The sequence below is a fragment of the Nerophis lumbriciformis genome, linkage group LG18, assembly GCF_033978685.3.
Source record: "Nerophis lumbriciformis linkage group LG18, RoL_Nlum_v2.1, whole genome shotgun sequence".
Classification (NCBI taxonomy): Eukaryota; Metazoa; Chordata; class Actinopteri; order Syngnathiformes; family Syngnathidae; genus Nerophis; species Nerophis lumbriciformis.
In genome coordinates, this window is record NC_084565.2 from 45679039 (window position 1) to 45699574 (window position 20536).

General features: G+C 40.7%; 1 protein-coding gene across 2 annotated transcripts; it reads right to left on the bottom strand.

Annotated features, from left to right (window-relative positions):
- Positions 1–2944: 2944 nt before the first annotated feature.
- Positions 2945–7834, bottom strand: glulb (glutamate-ammonia ligase (glutamine synthase) b). 2 transcript variants are annotated; one of them, XM_061978654.2, is made up of 7 exons: positions 7693–7834; positions 6889–7070; positions 6093–6254; positions 5879–6025; positions 5686–5813; positions 4587–4786; positions 2946–3737 (listed from the first exon to the last, which is right to left on the bottom strand). In XM_061978654.2, the coding sequence occupies exons 2-7, from the start codon at positions 7052–7054 to the stop codon at positions 3422–3424; spliced, it is 1119 nt and encodes a 372-aa protein (XP_061834638.1). In that variant the 5' UTR covers positions 7055–7070; positions 7693–7834; the 3' UTR covers positions 2946–3421. The 2 variants fall into 2 exon arrangements, with proteins under 2 accessions (XP_061834639.1, XP_061834638.1); XM_061978655.2 differs by lacking the exon at positions 7693–7834 and having other exon boundaries at positions 2945–3737; positions 6889–7614.
- Between the last annotated feature and the right edge of the window lie 12702 nt (positions 7835–20536).

The window sequence follows — 20536 nt, forward strand, 5'->3', positions numbered from 1 at the left end:
ACCTTAGTGACCTCTCCTTAGTGGACTCTCCTTAGTGGACTCTCCTTAGTGACCTCTCCTTAGTGGACTCTCCTTAGTGGACTCACCTTAGTGACCTCTCCTTAGTGGACTCACCTTAGTGACCTCTCCTTAGTGGACTCTCCTTAGTGGACTCTCCTTAGTGACCTCTCCTTAGTGGACTCTCCTTAGTGGACTCACCTTAGTGGACTCTCCTTAGTGACCTCTCCTTAGTGGACTCTCCTTAGTGGACTCACCTTAGTGACCTCTCCTTAGTGGACTCTCCTTAGTGAGCTCTCCTTAGTGACCTCTCCTTAGTGGACTCTCCTTAGTGGACTCTCCTTAGTGGACTCTCCTTAGTGACCTCTCCTTAGTGGACTCTCCTTAGTGGACTCTCCTTAGTGACCTCTCCTTAGTGGACTCTCCTTAGTGGACTCTCCTTAGTGGACTCTCCTTAGTGACCTCTCCTTAGTGGACTCTCCTTAGTGGACTCTCCTTAGTGGACTCTCCTTAGTGACCTCTCCTTAGTGGACTCACCTTAGTGACCTCTCCTTAGTGGACTCTCCTTAGTGGACTCTCCTTAGTGACCTCTCCTTAGTGGACTCTCCTTAGTGGACTCACCTTAGTGACCTCTCCTTAGTGGACTCACCTTAGTGACCTCTCCTTAGTGGACTCTCCTTAGTGGACTCTCCTTAGTGACCTCTCTTTAGTGGACTCTTCTTAGTGGACTCACCTTAGTGACCTCTCCTTAGTGACCTCTCCTTAGTGGAGTCTCCTTAGTGACCTCTCCTTAGTGGACTCTCCTTAGTGACCTCTCCTTAGTGGACTCTCCTTAGTGACCTCACCTTAGTGACCTCTCCTTAGTGGACTCTCCTTAGTGGACTCTCCTTAGTGACCTCTCTTTAGTGGACTCTTCTTAGTGGACTCACCTTAGTGACCTCTCCTTAGTGACCTCTCCTTAGTGGAGTCTCCTTAGTGACCTCTCCTTAGTGGACTCTCCTTAGTGGACTCACCTTAGTGACCTCTCCTTAGTGGACTCTCCTTAGTGGACTCTCCTTAGTGACCTCTCCTTAGTGACCTCTCCTTAGGTGACTCTCCTTAGTGACCTCTCCTTAGTGGACTCTCCTTAGTGGACTCTCCTTAGTGGACTCACCTTAGTGACCTCTCCTTAGTGGACTCACCTTAGTGACCTCTCCTTAGTGGACTCTCCTTAGTGGACTCTCCTTAGTGACCTCTCTTTAGTGGACTCTTCTTAGTGGACTCACCTTAGTGACCTCTCCTTAGTGACCTCTCCTTAGTGGAGTCTCCTTAGTGACCTCTCCTTAGTGGACTCTCCTTAGTGACCTCTCCTTAGTGGACTCTCCTTAGTGACCTCTCCTTAGTGGACTCACCTTAGTGACCTCTCCTTAGTGGACTCTCCTTAGTGGACTCACCTTAGTGACCTCTCCTTAGTGGACTCACCTTAGTGACCTCTCCTTAGTGGACTCTCCTTAGTGGACTCTCCTTAGTGACCTCTCTTTAGTGGACTCTTCTTAGTGGACTCACCTTAGTGACCTCTCCTTAGTGACCTCTCCTTAGTGGACTCTCCTTAGTGGACTCTCCTTAGTGGAGTCACCTTAGTGACCTCTCCTTAGTGACCTCTCCTTAGTGGACTCTCCTTAGTGGACTCTCCTTAGTGGACTCTCCTTAGTGACCTCTCCTTAGTGGACTCTCCTTAGTGACCTCTCCTTAGTGGACTCTCCTTAGTGACCTCTCCTTAGTGACCTCTCCTTAGTGGACTCTCCTTAGTGGACTCACCTTAGTGACCTCTCCTTAGTGACCTCTCCTTAGTGGACTCTCCTTAGTGGACTCTCCTTAGTGGACTCTCCTTAGTGACCTCACCTTAGTGACCTCTCCTTAGTGGACTCTCCTTAGTGGACTCACCTTAGTGGAGTCACCTTAGTGGACTCTCCTTAGTGGACTCTCCTTAGTGGAGTCACCTTAGTGGACTCTCCTTAGTGGACTCTCCTTAGTGGACTCTCCTTAGTGGAGTCACCTTAGTGACCTCTCCTTAGTGGACTCTCCTTAGTGGACTCTCCTTAGTGAACTCTCCTTAGTGACCTCTCCTTAGTGGACTCTCCTTAGTGACCTCTCCTTAGTGGACTCTCCTTAGTGGACTCTCCTTAGTGGACTCTCCTTAGTGACCTCTCCTTAGTGGACTCTCCTTAGTGGACTCACCTTAGTGACCTCTCCTTAGTGACCTCTCCTTAGTGGACTCTCCTTAGTGGACTCTCCTTAGTGACCTCACCTTAGTGACCTCTCCTTAGTGGACTCTCCTTAGTGGACTCTCCTTAGTGGACTCTCCTTAGTGGAGTCACCTTAGTGACCTCTCCTTAGTGGACTCTCCTTAGTGGACTCACGTTGGGGACTAGTTAAAAAGTTCAAGTTAAAGTACCAATGATTGAAGTGTAACCAGGACCTCATCCGTCTACCAAGTGTTTGGTGGCGCTAGACACACCAAGTCAACGCAATCTGTAAAAAAACAGGATGTGACTTAATGTAATGATGTTATTTGTCGAATGCTAACATGACATCACTGCTAGCTGCCAGTGTTTTTAGCCCCTAGCGACATTAGCGTGATTATGGCTAAGCTAAAAGTTAGCTAGTTAGGCTGTTGGCGTTCTTTGAAGCCAATGCGTTTGACGCTAATCTGCTAGCATTAGCATGATCCGCTTTTTTTGCTTTGGCTTTTTGTTTGTTTTGTCTTTCCCGCAAGTGATGATTGACAACATTAGCGGCTAATTGGCGACCACATTGACTGACATACACGGAGATTTTGTTATGCTAAGCTAATGCACGCTGTGGTCATGTGACATGAATGCAGGAGACTTTTTGTAGAAATGAAAGTTTATTCTGAGAGAAAAGTGGCAACAGGTGACATGGTCATAGGGCGTGTCATTAGCTGTAGTCCAGGATCCAAGGCCGGACTGAAATGCTAACGTTGGCCAAGTAACAAAAAATAAGCAAAATGGGCTAAGGAAAAAAGCTAACATGCTAACAATAGCATGCTTATAGTTGGCATTAGTGAAATATCAAAGTATGTGTCACTGAGGTGTTAAACTAGTTGAAAAACTAGTGTTAATGTTAGCATGCTAAAATGCTAATTGTAACATGCGTCAAGTACCAAAATTGTCGAATGCTAACACGTCATCAGGCGCTGGCCTTATGCATGACATCACTGCTCGCCACCAGCTCTTTTGCGACATTAGCATGATTATGGCTAAGATCAAAGTTAGCTAGTTAGGCTGTTGGCGTGCTTTGACACTAATCTGCTAAGCTAATGCTAGCTGAGGTCATGTGACATGAATGCGGGAGACTTTTTGTAGAAATGAAAGTTTATTATGGTAGAAAAGTGGCAACAGGTGACATGATCATGGGCATGTCATTAGCTGTGGTCGACAGGCTCCTCCCCTTCCTCCTTGAGCAAACAGGTGCGCACCAGCGCCTCGGTCACGCTGTACGGGTCACAGTTGGCGGAGGGGCGGCGGTCCTCAAAGTAGCCCTTCTTGTCCTGGCCCACGGCGCGCGGGATGCGGATGCTGGCGCCGCGGTTGGCCACGCCCGCTGAGAACTGGTCGATGTTGGAGGTCTCGTGTTGTCCCGTCAGGCGCCGGGCGTTGTCCAGCCCGCCTTTGGGGTCGTAGGCGCAGATGTGGTAGCGGTGTCGCTTGGCCAGCCGCTCGATGGCGTCCTCGATGACTCTGCACGAACACAAAGGTGACGTCGCTCTCAAACACCAACACAAAGGTGACGTCGCTCTCAAACACCAACACAAAGGTGACGTCGCTCTCAAACACCAACACAAAGGTGACGTCGCTCTCAAACACCAACACAAAGGTGACGTCGCTCTCAAACACCAACACAAAGGTGACGTCGCTCTCAAACACCAACACAAAGGTGACGTCGCTCTCAAACACCAACACAAAGGTGACGTCGCTCTCAAACACCAACACAAAGGTGACGTCGCTCTCAAACACCAACACAAAGGTGACGTCGCTCTCAAACACCAACACAAAGGTGACGTCGCTCTCAAACACCAACACAAAGGTGACGTCGCTCTCAAACACCAACACAAAGGTGACGTCGCTCTCAAACACCAACACAAAGGTGACGTCGCTCTCAAACACCAACACAAAGGTGACGTCGCTCTCAAACACCAACACAAAGGTGACGTCGCTCTCAAACACCAACACAAAGGTGACGTCGCTCTCAAACACCGACACAAAGGTGACGTCGCTCTCAAAGACCGACACAAAGGTGACGTCGCTCTAAAACACCAACACAAAGGTGACGTCGCTCTCAAACACCAACACAAAGGTGACGTCGCTCTCAAACACCAACACAAAGGTGACGTCGCTCTCAAACACCGACACAAAGGTGACGTCGCTCTCAAACACCAACACAAAGGTGACGTCGCTCTCAAACACCAACACAAAGGTGACGTCGCTCTCAAACACCAACACAAAGGTGACGTCGCTCTCAAACACCAACACAAAGGTGACGTCGCTCTCAAAGACGCGGTCGCGGCGGCTCGGTGGACGCTTTCTCACTTGAGCCCGCCTTCCTGGCGCATGTCCTTGGTGCTGAAGTTGGTGTGGCAGCCGGCGCCGTTCCAGTTGCCCGAGATGGGTTTGGGGTCGAAGGAGACGACCACGCCAAAGTCCTCGCAGACTCTGTGCAGGATGAAGCGAGCCACCCAAAGATGGTCGCCCATGTCGATGCCCTGGCACGGCCCCACCTGGAACTCCCACTGGAACACAAGATAAGTAACTTCAAGTACACTAGCGTAGTAGGCCTAAGTATTCATTCAAAACAAGGCAGAGGTATATTTTAAGTGTTGACCCCTGCAACGTTACACAAATTTTGAACAGTAACACTGTGTTTACATATTTCATTAAGTGATTTTTTTGAGGTACCAAGAGATCAGGGGTGTATATATATATATATATATATATATATACACATATACATACATATATATATATATATATATATATATATATATATATATATATATATATACACATATATAGGTGTATACACATATATATGTATATGTATATATACATATACATACACACATACATGTATATGTATATATATATATATATATATATATATATATATATATATAAATATAATTATTATTTATTGATTTTTTTTTTCCAAAGAACTACAAAAAGGCAATTTGGTTAGGGTGAATGCAGAGAGGATCCAAGGCTAAACTGAAATGCTAACAGTTAGCACGTTGGCCAGATAGCGTCAAGTAACACAAAATAAGCAAAATTTGCTTTAAAGAAGAAAAAAGCTAACAATAGCAGGCTTACAGTTAGCATTAGAGAAATGTCAAAATATATGACGCTGAGGTGTATACCTGCTAAATTTAGCGTGTTAATGTTAGCATGCTAAAATGCTAATTATAACGTGTCTTTTCTGAGGTGTGTCTAAAAAATGGTTTAAAATGTTAGCATGCTCACATTAGCGTGCATAAAGTACCAAATATGAGTGAAAAATAATGAGCGTATTAATGCTAACAGGTATAATTCACCAAGTAAGAAAATATTTGCCGCTGCTAAATGAGCCAAAATGCTATATAGAATGCTAACGATTGTGCCGCCACAGTTGTAGAGCGTTGGTGGCGCTCGCTACCTGGGCGGGCATCACTTCAGCGTTGGTGCCGCAGATCTGGACCTCGGCGTAGAGACACGCCCGGTAGTGAGCCTCCACGATGTCGCGCCCGTACGCCTTGTCGGCGCCCACGCCGCAGTAGTACGGACCTGAGGGGGCGGGGCCACAACAGGTTTAGGACAACGCGGCGGCGATGCGGGTGGATCCGCCTCACCTTGCGGGCCCGGGAAGCCGTTGCTGGGCCATCCGAAGGGGTGTCCGTCCATGCCCAGCAAGGTGTACTCCTGCTCCATACCGAACCACGGCTGCTCGCTGGCTACCCTGCTCATCACGCGCCTGCAGCTCCCCCGCAGGTTGCTCTCTGGGGGGCACACAGCAGCTGCACAGGAGAGCGGACCACCCGCCGCCGCCATTGTTGAGGAGCATACCTGCCGCCTGGCGGTTGTACTTCAGCACCTCGCAGAGGACCAGCTTGTTGGGGTCCTTCCTGAAGGGGTCTCTGAACATGGCGGCCGGGACCAGGAACATGTCGCTGTTGGAGCCCTCGGACTGGTACGTGCTGGAGCCGTCAAAGTTCCACTCCGGAAGATCTGACACACAAATTGACTTTGTTGTCGTGAATAACACAATTATTCTAACAGGTCTTACCTTGTTGTCGTGAATAACACAATTATTCTAACAGGTCTTACCTTGTTGTCGTGAATAACACAATTATTCTAACAGGTCTTGCCTTGTTGTCGTGAATAACACAATTATTCTAACAAACAGGTCTTACTTTGTTAGAATAATTGTGTTATTCACGACAACAAACAGGTCTTACCTTGTTGTCGTGAATAACACAATAATTCAAACAGGTCTTACCTTGTTGTCGTGAATAACACAATTATTCTAACATACTTTGTTGTCGTGAATAACACAATTATTCTAACAAACAGGTCTTACCTTGTTGTCATGAATAACACAATTATTCTAACAGGTCTTACCTTGTTGTCGTGAATAACACAATTATTCAAACAGATCTTACCTTGTTGTCGTGAATAACACAATTATTCAAACAGGTCTTACCTTGTTGTCGTGAATAACACAATTATTCAAACAGGTCTTACCTTGTTGTCGTGAATAACACAATTATTCTAACAAACATGTCTTACCTTGTTGTCGTGAATAACACAATTATTCTTACTTTGTTGTCGTGAATAACACAATTATTCTAACAGGTCTTACCTTGGACGCTTTTGGGTTCCGAGTCCAGAGTTCTGGTCTTGCAGCGCAGACCCTCTCCGGAACCGTCGATCCAGATGTACATGGCCTGGACCCGGGATCCTTGGGGGAGGTCCAAGTACTGCCGCTTGACGACCTTGTTCAGCTTGGAACTGGCTGAGGTGGACATGGTCACGACTGGAGACCTGGAGGGCTCAGGCACGAGCGCAGGTGAGACGTGCACGGGCGTGGACGAGGGTAAGCGACTCGTGAGGTATCAATCGGCCTGTATCGTCCTCCCGCGAGTTTTATAACAGCCGAGGCGCGTGCTCGCTACGCCTGATTGGCCACGCGTGACTGCATGCGCGCCTCCCCGCGTGACGTAACGATGGGACCACGCATGAATGAAATAAACACGTGTTTACGTAGGGAAGTGTGTGGGAAAAGAGTCAAAAGTACACACTTGTGCAAACACCTGGCGTGGTTAAAAAGCTAAAAGTACACGCAACACGCCACGTCACGCCAACACTTTCACTTTTCTTACTTTTTATTCCGTTTATTTCAATATCATCAGTTTTGCATCACGCTGACACCAAACTAAAGGGCGACATCTAGCGGACAAAAGCACACACAGCAGCACATTTTTTACATTTAGAAGACGCTCACGTGATAAATAATTATAAATAATATATTTCATGTAATTAAAAGTGGTTTTTTTAATCAGACAGTATGTTATTTAGTATGAGAGTGTACCTAATACAGTGTCCGCCAGGTGATAACAACGTGACAGTTAATCAATAACAACAATGAATGAATCAATCATCTCACCCATCAAGCTCCTGGAAACTTCCACGCCACGAGGAGCAAATCAACAGCTACTCAGCTCCATGATGATCATCATTGATTATCGATCATTGATTGTCTTGGTTAGCTTAGCTGCAGCAGCGGGCTCGCGTGTGCGTTGTCGCGCTACGCGGTGACGTCACGCGCACGCCTAACTATGGACCAATGAACGTCAAGCACACACGAAGTCTGTGGTCGGCGCTGTGACGTCACCGCCTGCTTTAGTGCGAACGTTTGGGACAAAACCCCCAAATGAAGACCTGTTGGCGGCCCTGGACGTCACTGGACTAACTTTATTCTGGACTAACTTTAAACTGTACTAACTTTAAATTGGACTAACGCTATACTGTACTAACTTTAAACTGGACTAACTTTATACTGGTCTAACTTTATACTGGTCTAACTTTATACTGGTCTAACTTTAAACTAGAGTAACTTTATACTGGAGTAACTTTAAAAGTGGACTAACTTTAACATGTAGGTTTAATGAAACTTACATGTTTTAATTGGCTTAATGGTTTCAAATTACCAATTCAATCTTGGAAAATGATTAAAAGTACCGAAGACCTTAAATTGAAAACATTTAAAGTGATTGAATGTAGCCCTTTTTTCTCTTTGAATTTTGTATTTTATCATATTTTTAAAATTATTTTTAATCCTGTATTTGTATTAGCTTTTATTTTTTTTCCTTGACATGTTGTGTTAAAGTCATAATTTGCCCAACCAGATGTATAAAATTGTTGAATATGTAGAAAGTGCCTTGACTTTTATTTACATTGTGGACATGTTTGTTGTTAAAAAAAAAAGTGTATATTTGTTTGTTTGATTGCGTTTGTTTCCATTGCAGGAAATGTAGTCTTGATTTAATTTATTCTTACATTTTTTGTCAGCCTTTCTCTTTTTTTGTAAAGGGGGCTCACATGCCTGCAAATGTTTAGCTAGTCCTTGGCTTGAAAATGTCTCTCCCCATAGCCCGTGTGTGGTCTAGCGGCTGAAGAGTAGTTTCAAACTGAATAACCAGCAGCCTTCAGGCAATAACCCTAGCGTTAATGAAAACAATAGCAAAAACTGCTAATTAATGACTTTATAAGCAACACGTTAGGTTACTACATACTACTTAATCTGCGTACTTTCAAAATGTAAAATGCTAAATATCTTTAAAAAAAGGACACTAGTGCAAAGGGAAACAGTGTTTCAATGGTATTTCAACCATAATGATATTAAAGGAGCTAGGCATTTTTGAAGCTCAAAAATGTTCGCTTTTTAAGACTAAGAAAATAAGTCACCTACTTTCTGGAAAGTGAACTTTAAAACATAATAAATGCATGAATAAAAAGTAAGTAACTTAAAGAAAATCCCTTCAGGCAATGTTATAAAACTTGATAGATTTTTTTAAAAATTATTTAATGAACCAAGTACCGACGTTACAATAGAAAATAGCTGTAACTTCTATATTTTGTTGAATTTTCAAACAGGGTTTTACAGTGAATAATTTAGCATTAGTATAAAACTATCGGACCATAGCAGTGGACTTTTTTCCGGATGAAATGTTACAATGTTTGTTTTGTTTGTCCGAGGCGGCGCCGGCAGCCTCACAAAAAGATTTTACGGAAGCTTATAAACCATGATAGGATGCTTAGGACACAGGCCCATGTACTGGGCCTTAGGACACAGGCCCATGTACTGGGCCTTAGGACACAGGCCCATGTACTGGGCCTTAGGACACAGGCCCATGTACTGGGCATTAGGACACAGGCCCATGTACTGGGCATTAGGACACAGGCCCATGTACTGGGCCTTAGGACACAGGCCCATGTACTGGGCCTGCTGCGATGGAAGAACCTCCGGTAATTTCACTGCAGCCTGGAAGTTGTCGTCGTACATCAGAATGTGTAGGAGGCTCCACTCCTTCGACATGGCAAAGTGGTTCCAAAGTCTCTCACAAAGCGCAAAAAGATATTACCTCGCTGTACTTCAAATTGCTTAAATGACAAGGTTTAAAAGTGAATATGGAAAGTTTGCCAACTCAACACACGTCTGCTCAGCACAGCACATTATAAGTACAATACTTATTCATTGTTCTCATATATGACAGGGAAGCAAAGGAGAGAGAGGACCACTGAAGGTCTGAGTGGACCCCAAGGAGACAAGGTATGTGGTGAAAGAGTCCACCAGGGGGCAGTGTTTACCCAGGAGTTGAATACAAGTCATACATTCAATCAGGATGAAATATTTCTGTCCTTGTAGTGCTTCAGTACTTTGAATTTATTCTGAAGATAGTATATTATGTAAGTATTTACAATTTCTTCTAAAGAAAGTATAACATCTGTTTATGTCCTTGTAGTACATCATTATGCTGTCTTTTTTACATTTTTATTTTTATTTTTGATTAAATCAACATAAAAAACACAAGATACACTTACAATGAGTGCACCAGTACTTGTACTGGCAACTGTTCAACATAGTGGCAACTATGTTGAACTCTTGCATGCTATTGCTGAGAAAGATGACAGGCTAGCTAGGCATTTGGAGACATCCACTGTATTTTCTGCTTTGTCAAATAGAATACAGAATGATTTAATCAAAGCAGTTGGGGATGTCATTAGAAATGACATTAAAAAGGAGATCATTTGTTGCTGTAGAAGTGGACGAGACCACATATGTCACAAAGCAAGCTCAGATTTCTGTCATATTACAGTATGTGGCTACAACTGAAGCAGGCTGTGAGGTGAGGGAGGCGTTTTTGGGATTTGATGACGTCAGTAATGACAGACACGCTCCTGCCATTGCTGAGTATGTCCAGGGAGTGTTGGAGAAGTATGACTGTGTTGAGAAGCTTGTAGCTCAGACCTATGATGGGGCCGCTGTAATGCCCTCAGAGCTTAATGGCGTGCAAGCTAAAATGAAAGCAAAGCCATGTTCACCCACTGTTACGCACACAAGCTGAACTTAGTGCTATTGCATTCAGCAAAGTGCATGTCCGAGTGTCGCACGTTTTTTAAAAAGCTGAGGGACTGGCCTCATTTTTCAGCAAGTCCACAAAGCGCACTCACTTGCTGGATGATGTTGTCAAGGGCCGTTTACCCAGAGCAGCGCCCACAAGATGGAGCTGTAACTCTAGGCTGCCTCAGACAATAAGCATGCACCACCATGATCTGCGCGCGTTATTTCACATCATCATTGAAAATCCTGACAGCTGGGATAATAACACGCTGATGATGGCAGCAGGATGTGATCAGTGGCTGTCAAAAGCATCTACATGCTTTCTCCTTATGGTATATGAGGACATTTTCAATGACACTAATGCACTTTATAGAGTGCTGCAAACAAAGTGATGGACATTGAATAATGTCTTGCACGCATCCGCGACACCATTGCAGCTCTCAAGCGCATGAGACTGGAGTTCAAAAGTTTCTGTGAGCGATTTGAGAAGAAATGCAGCTCACTAGGCCTGGCAGAGAGTGGAGGTAGACAGTCAATTAGATTTGAACCAAAACAAGTGTTCTGTAACATTCTGGATGACATAAGCTATCAAATGAAGGCTAGGTTTGATCATTTTGGTGAGCTGGCTTTCCTTGGTTTGGTTGATTGTTCAAAATTCAGTGAAATGTCAAAACATTTTGATGACACAAAACTGCAGAGCCTTTCAAAATATGCCAGATTCTTTGACTTTGTGCAACTAAAGGCGGATCTTGTTGGACTGTATAGCTCACAAACAGTGAGGGATGAATATCAATCTCCTGGACAGCTTCTCAGCTTTTTGGCCCAGAAGGACCTCATCCAAACTGTTCCTGAGGCGACAAAGTTACTCCAGCTAGTGCTCACTGTTCCATCTACTACAGCATCGGTGGAGCGGTCATTCTCAGCACTGAAAAGAATCCAAACATACAGTCGGAACAGGACCGATCAAGGACGACTTTCTTCCCTGGCAGTGATCTCCATCGAGACAGAGAGACTTTTAAAACTGAAGAAAGATAAGGAAGACTTCTTTAAACAAGTTATCGATGCTTTTGTTCAGAAGGAGCGGCGCATGGACTTCATTTATAAGTAAAGGTAAGACCATAATAAAGTTTTTTTATTAAATGTGCTTTTTTTGTGTGCTACAGTTTGTATGTGTAAAGAATGCTGGTATGAGCTTTTAAACATAACCCGTTAACTTCTGTCAATCAAATGGTGAATAAGATACTCTTTAGGGTTCATATGTTTGTAAATCTGACTGTGATGAAGTCAGTGCCTCACCAGCCATCAACCTCACCGCACGTCACTGGAGTGCACCAACCCACAAAACCTCCTTCCCCCATTTACACTCATTCACACAAAAGGGTTGTTTCTTTCTGTTATCAATATTCTGGTTCCTACAATATATATCAATATATATCGATACAGTCTTCAAGGGATACAGTCCGTAAGCACACATGATTGTGCGTGCTGCTGGTCCACTAATAGTACTAACCTTTAACAGTTCATTTTACTCATTTTCATTAATTACTAGTTTCTATTGTAACTGTTTTTGTATTGGTGCACTTCCTTTTTTATTCAAGAAAATGTTTTGAATTTATTTATCTTAAAAAGGACCTTATCTTCACCAGACCTGGTTGTCCATGAAATGAGATTGTTTAAAGGGTTCTTAAAAGCAGGTCCAGTCCAGATTATGTCCAGGTCAGGCTCAGCAACACACACCTTCATTTATGTACATTCAAATTTAGGGAACACAACAACAGATTGCATATAATCTATAAACAAAATGACATTTTCAAAATAAGCATTTCTGTACAGTTCAGATTATGTCCAGGTCGGACTCAGCAACGCACACCTTCATTTATGTACACTCAAATTAGGAAACACAACAACACATTGCATATATCTGTAAACAAAATTACATTTTCAAAATAAGCATTTGAGGACTTCCCATCTTTTTTTAATGTTTTTTGGCATCATTATCGGTTTCAATCATATAACTTTCTAAAGTTAAGAAATACTGAATACATGTTTTAAAGAGAATAATACTAAGTGAATATCTGTTTTTGGCCTTAAAAATAAACCTTTTACCGAGTACTATAATTACATTGACTAAGTCATGACTGTCAATGATCTCTCCTAAAATAATAGAAACCACATCAAGCTTCATAAACAAACCAATCCTTAAACACATTTTTTCAACTTCCACCCAAAAGGAAGACACAATATGACAATACCAAAACAAATGCAGGGTGGATTCAGACTCCTTACAACAAAATCGGCAATCATCCGACTCTGTCACATTCCATAGTTTTAACAATTTTCTTGTGGGTAAGAAGTTATAAATAATGTTAATTTGAAAATAACGATTTTGCACATCGATAGTAGTTTTGCCGATTAATTTGAATATGGCATCAGTCAAAAAGCAGTCAAAAAAGTCCTCCCATTTTCCATATATGTTATATGGGGCAGCCTTCAAAGATTTATTTATTAAATAAAAATTATATTTTTTTCTATTTATTTTAGGTCCTTTTTGCCAACTAGAATTTCGTATTACAAACGAATACTTTAGAAGTTCCATAATGAATTATTTGTGTCCATGTTTTCCCAGTTAGTTGATTAAGAGAAAAGCTTGAACAGGCATCACCATACATAGTTGTAAATTCATCATACTTCATCATCTTACCATTCTCATTGATAATATCATTAACAAAAATCATTCCTCTTTCAAACATATTTTTCCAAAAGAAAGGCTTTCCATCTATTACAATATTAGAGTTGATCCATATTATCTGCTGCAAAATGTCATCTCTTTTTTCTGGCACATAGAATTGAAAACACCACCATGAGTGGATTGTTTCCTTTATGAAGCCCGCCATGTTTCCCAGCAGACTCTCTACATAAGGAAAATGGGAGGGCATCACTTGTAAAAACGGATACAATTTCTTTTGATACAGTGCATGTTTTTTGTCCAACAGGACACTTTTAAAGACAGACACATAGCTTCAAGGTTAAGAAGTTTTAGGCCCCCATATTCATATTCATTTTACAAAACCTTTCTTCTAATCTTTTCTGGTTTGCCGTCCCAGACAAAATCAAATATATTTGACCATACAAGGTTAAGGATTTTCTTTTCCATAATTGCATAATTTAATCCAGCTTTCTTAGTGGATTATCATAATTTACTGAGCCTAGATCTTCCAGCTTCTCTGGGACAACAACACCAAGTTTGTTAACTGGTCCATCTGTCCACAAAACAGGCACTTTGCATTCCCTTTAGATTCCCGATCCTTAATATTTTACATTTATCATTATTAAGCTTAAACCCAGATTGCTGTGAAAATATGTCCAAAAGATTAAGAAGGTTTTGCAAACAATGAGAATTGGGGCTGATGAAGAAGCTTGTATCGTCTGCATACATTATTTTACTTTCAATATTATTATTACTGAGCCCTTCAATATTTTTATTCACTCTAACTTTAATTGCCAATATTTCCGTTGCAATAATAAATAAGTATGGAGACAAAGGGCACCCTTGTTTTAGACCTCTTAATAGAGGTATTGTCCCAGAGATGTATCCAGTATTGATCATTCTACAGTTATTTTTAATATATAGCGTCTTGATCCAGTGTAATAAGGTGTTGCCAAAATAGAAAAAAACTAATTTTTTACAAATCTAAGCTAATTTTGTCAAATGCCTTCTCCAGGTTGGCTACACAAATTATTCCTCTTTTATTTTCCATATTATAATTTCTAATAACTGTCTAATATTGTTTTCCTATGTTTCTTCCTTGTAGGAAACCTGATTGATCTTGGTGAATAATATTTGACCCTAACCCTGACCCTTATATTTGACAAAACAGACTTAAGTTGTGTAGCCAAACATTTTGCCAGGATCTTAGCATCGTAACACTGAAGTGTAATTGGTCTCCAATTTTTTAGATAAACTGGGCCTTTATACTGACCATTTATTTCCTGTTTCAATGATAAAGAATTAAGACCTTCTGTTTGAGTGTTACACAAAAAAACCTGTTTTATATGAGTTATTATAACTACAAAAGCAACCTCTTTATAAAGTACTTGTCAAACCTCAATAGGTATTCCATCTAATCCTGGGGTTTTCCCTGGATGAAAAGACTTAACAGCTTCCACAAGTTCTTCCTCTCTAACGAGGCCTTCACATGAATGGCTTTCTTCTGAATTCAATTTTCTTTCATCATTTTCTGGAAAAATGTTTTTGGTTTCAGGAGGGATTACCGGATTAGCAAAAATATTTCTAAAGTAATTTTCCATTTCTTTCAACAACGTGGTGTGTGTATCCAATACCTTTCCATTTGTTTTATTAAGTTTGGAAATGTTTTTTTTAGAACTATTTTTTGTTTGGATATTTAAAAATAATTTTGAACACTTTTCACCTTTTTTCATCCAGATTGCTCTGTTGCAGTCACAACTTTAAAATAAATGTTTTTCAACTAAGTCTGCTAACTCCTCTTGTTTGGCTGTAAAGGAATTCAGTTGCTCACTAATTAGATTATCATTACTATCAATGTATTTTGGTAAATCCTCAATTTATTTCTTTAATTCCTGTTCTGCTATTTTAAGTTGTTTTTTTTCCATGAAGAGTACGCAATGGCATATCCCCTAAAACAACGTTTGAAGGCTTCCCAAGTAAGTAATACATTGCTTAGTTTTTTCAATTAATACATCATCCTGTAGAAACATTTGATTAAACTTCCAATATCTGGGCCCACGTGTACTATCTTCAATTGCAATATTTAATCCTATACAATTATGATCATTACGCAATTGATCATGGATTGATATTGCAGTCACTTTGTTTAGCATTGAAAATGATATCAATAAAATAGTCAAGACGACTTGCCTGATTTTGTCTTCTCCATGTATAAAAGTAAAGTTAAAGTTAAAGTACCAATGATTGTCACACACACACTAGGTGTGGCGAAATTATTCTCTGCATTTGACCCATCACCCTTGATCACCCCCTGGGAGGTGAGGGGAGCAGTGGGCAGCAGCGGTGGCCGCGCCCGGGAATCATTTTGGTGATTTAACCCCCAATTCCAACCCTTGATGCTGAGTGCCAAGCAGGGAGGTAATGGGTCCCATTTTTATAGTCTTTGGTATGACTCGGCCGGGGTTTGAACTCACAACCTACCGATCTCAGGACGGACACTCTAACCACTAGGCCACTGAGTAAGGTGGCCTAGTGATAATAGTAATACTAATATAGTAATAGGAATAGTAATACCGTACTAACCTAGGATTTTTGAATCTCCAGATATCAATTAAATCAAATGAATCTTTTGTAAAGATTGAGGATTATAATCTGTTGAAAAATTCCCTTTTCGGTCCAGAACTTTATCCAAGGCAACATTAAAGTCCCCTACAGTAATAATGTCCCCTTGTTGTTCTTGCAACATGTCACTTATTTCTTCAAAAAAGGCAGGTTCATCAACATTTGGCCCATACACATTCAAAACACACATCTTTTAACCCTGAATAATCATATTTAATATTAACCAGCGTCCTTGTGAGTTTTTCCATAGAGTTAAATTGAAAATTAAAACATTATTTTATCAAAATCATAACACCTTTTGAATTTCTGTGACCATGTGCAAAGAAAATCGGACCATCCCATTCTTTTCTCCATTTTTCTTCATCTAAATTTGTTGAATGCATATTTTGAAGACAAAATATATAACTTGTTTTTTTTTCCTTCAGCCAAATAAATATAAGTTTTCTTTTTCTGTTGGTCTGCAAGACCATTGCAATTATAACTAATTATTCCAACTTCATTATCGTTCCTATAAACCACATGACCTGAGTAAATTCATTATATATTTGATTGAATGTCTTAACACCATAAGTTTCATAGACATGAAACTCTTGAAACTAAAAACTGCAGCATCACCTGCTATTTACCAGGAAACCAATGTCCCCTCTAATAAAGCCACAGACACACCATTCACACCACAGCACAAAAGACAAACAAACACGTACACCCCAACATATATTATTCAACATCTAACTACATTGTCCAGTCCCAGAATAAACTAAAAAGCTCCAAAACAAAATGTCAATTCATATCCGTCAAGTTGTCACCATGGCGATGACGCAATCAGTGCTCAACATTATTGTTCCTCACATGCTTCTGTACAGCTCAACGTTAACAGTTTATTGAAAACAAGACGAGCTTGTTGTCCTTTCTGCCTAAAGGACTTCATAATTGGAATGAACTTACGTGGTTTCTCCACCACCTGGATTGGGTATTGGCTGGTCATGAAGAATGTAGTACCTTTCAGTCTTCTGGAGAGAGCAAGCACTCCATCTTTGCATTTGGAGTTAGTAAAGTTTACAACCATAGGTCTCGGTCTAGCGTCCTCATTGCGTCTGACAATCCTGTGTGCTCGTTTCATTTGGATCCTCTTGACTTCTTCCTCCGAGATGCCGAGTTGCTCCTGCAGAAAGGCTCTGACGAGGTTCTCCGCGATGCTGTAAGTCTCTCCTACATCTTCATGATCAGCAGCTTGTCCCGCATGCTCCTGCAGTGGAGTTCCAACAAGTCCGCCTTTAATTTCTTGCTCTCTGTTGTAAGTTTAGTTGTTTCGAGTTCCAGGCTTGTTAACTCAACTTTTAGCGTTGTCTGTTCCTTTTTTATCTCCACCATTTTAGCGTGATTGTACTCGACTGATTTTTTTCAGCTCTGATACGTCAGTTTTTAGTTCATCCAAAATGTCCAGTTTTCCAAGTTTTTCAACCATAGCTTGCAACATTTTTCGATCGTCCGGACTAAACGTTGTATTTTCGTCCAAATCACTAGAGGAAAATTGATCACGGACGCGTTTAGATTCCTTTGATCCGAGTTGTGGCATGGTTGCAGGGGAACAATGGGCCACTCGGCGTTCGAGGCACCTTATCTTCAGCCAAATCACCCTTGTGAGTAGTGTATATCTCACCAATTGCAGAGAGGTGGATATATATAGCGTAAACGACTTCAAATCTTGTGCCAGTGGCGCGTTTATGCCATTTATAACATTACATACTGGGACTTGTGTAAAGACTGTCTCAGCTCACGTTGCTCACGGCGGCCTAACCCTAACCCATTATGCTGTCTTTTAAACTTGGTATATTATATAATTGTACTGTAGTGCATCAATACTCCTAAAGATAGCATATACCGTATTTTCCGCACCATAAGGCGCCCTGGGTTATAAGCCGCGCCTTCAATGAACGGCATATTTCAAAACTTTGTCCACCCATAAGCCGCCCCGTTGTATCCACAGTGCGGTTCACAGGAATATCAGTTGCTGTGAAATAGTAATCCGTGTGCGGATGGAGAGATTGCGTCTTTTCATGAACCGGATCCCTGTCACTTCATTATTTTAACAATAGCCTTATGTATATTACTTTATATAGATTCTACAAGAAACACAAAACTTAAAAAATAAATGATTTACAATTGCACACACAAGGTTTTGAAGTGTCTTGCTCAGGACACAACGGACATGACGAGGTTGGTACTAGGTGGGGATTGAACCAGGGACCCTCGGGTCGCGCACGGCCATTCTTCCACTGCGCCACGCCGTCCCTATATATATGTATATATATACATATACAGTATATATACATATATATGTATGTATATATATATATATATATGTGTGTGTGTATATATATATGTGTGTGTATATACTGTATATATACACACACACTATATATATATATATATATATAATATATATATATATGTATATATATATATATATATGTGTGTGTGTGTGTGTATATATATATATATGTATGTATGTACAGTATGTATATATATATATATATATGTGTGTGTATATATGTATATATATATATATATATATATATAAGTGTGTGTGTGTGTGTGTGTATATATCCATCCATCCATCTTCTTCCGCTTATCCGAGGTCGGGTCGCGAGGGCAGCAGCTTAAGCAGGGAAGCCCAGACTTCCCTCTCCCCAGCCACTTCGTCCAGCTCCTCCCGGGGGATCCCGAGGCGTTCCCAGGCCAGCCGGGAGACATAGTCTTCCCAACGTGTCCTGGGTCTTCCCCGTGGCCTCCTACCGGTTGCACGTGCCCTAAACACCTCCCTAGGGAGGCGTTCGGGTGGCATCCTGACCAGATGCCCGAACCACCTCATCTGGCTCCTCTCCATGTGGAGGAGCAGCGGCTTTACTTTGAGCTCCCCCCGAATGGCAGAGCTTCTCACCCTATCTCTAAGGGAGAGCCCCGCCACCCGGCGGAGGAAACTCATTTGGGCCGCTTGTACCCGTGATCTTGTCCTTTCGGTCATAACCCAAAGCTCATGACCATAGGTGAGGATGGGAACGTAGATCGACCGGTAAATTGAGAGCTTTGCCTTCCGGCTCAGCTCCTTCTTCACCACAACGGATCGATACAGCGTCCGCATTACTGAAGACGCCGCACCGATCCGCCTGTCGATCTCACCATCCACTCTTCCCTCACTCGTGAACAAGACTCCCAGGTACTTGAACTCCTCCACTCCTCCACTTGTGTGTATATATATGTATATATATATATATATATATATATATATATATATATATGTGTACATTTACATATATATATGTACATTTACACATATATATGTACATATATCAATGGTCTCGCCCCAGCTTACATTAAAGATCTCCTGGACCAACCCACCAGCTCCAGACTTGGTCGTTGCCTTAGATGGGACAAGCAGATGACCCTGATGGTCCCACGGTCAAACCTAGTGACAAAGGGAGACTGTGCTTTCTCAGTGATGGCACCTAGGCTATGGAATAAGCTCCCTCTGAATATTAAGTCTATCACCACTCTGGACTTTTAATGATAATTAAATATGTGCATTGTATAATTACAACACTCATTAAAACTGAAAAGTTATTACTAATATTTGACTAAAACAGGATGACAAAACGATTTAAATTAAAAAAATAAATAAATAAACTTAATAATAATTAAAGTACCATTACAAAATTTAAAAAATTTAAAATAAATTAAATAAAAAAATAAACATCAAATTGAAATAAGTGTCTGACACAAGAGCGTAAATTAGCATGGTCATCTGTGACTAAGCTGCCAAAAGAATATATATATATATATATCTATATATATATATATATATATATATATATATATATATATATATATATATATATATATATGTATATGTATATATACGTATATGTATATATATATATGTGTATATGTATATATGTATATGTATATGTATATATATATATATATATATATATATATATATATATGTATATGTGTATATATATATATATATATATATATATATATATATATATATATATATATATATATATATATATGTCTTAATAAGGTTATCCAAAAAATAGTGCTCGATACTGTAGTAGAGCGCAATATATGTATGTGTGGGGGAAAAAATCACAAGACTATTTCAGATGAAATAGTCTTGTGATTTTTTCCCCCCACACATATATATATATATATATATATATATATATATATATATATATATATATATATATATATATATATATATACATACATAGCAGTCCACTTGTTTCTCTTTAGTAGTACTACTGTACTTTGGTAGTACTCCAGTCCACGTTGTTACATCGTTTACTTTCATGTCACTGTAGAAAAAGAAATACTGTAAAGAATGTCCGTCTTCTATTTTTATATGTTTGTTCTAACAGAACCAAAGTTGTCCAGTCTGTTGTCACCAAAATAAAATACGTTTCTAACTGTTTTTAATGAAAACACATTTTATAAAACGTCTTCTTTTTATTCTTACACCAGCAAAAATAACTTTTTTTCTTTGCTTTC

What these genes read in the sequence shown, in the direction of transcription:
- glulb (XM_061978655.2), bottom strand. Translation starts at nt 7,054, where the DNA reads ATGTCCACCTCAGCCAGTTCCAAGCTGAACAAGGTCGTCAAGCGGCAG. An exon ending in GTACAACCGCCAGGCGGCAG is followed by an intron (nt 6,026 to 6,092) that starts GTATGCTCCTCA and finishes TGTGCCCCCCAG; the next exon opens with AGAGCAACCTGCGGGGGAGC. An exon ending in CGGCTTCCCGGGCCCGCAAG is followed by an intron (nt 5,814 to 5,878) that starts GTGAGGCGGATC and finishes CCGCCCCCTCAG; the next exon opens with GTCCGTACTACTGCGGCGTG.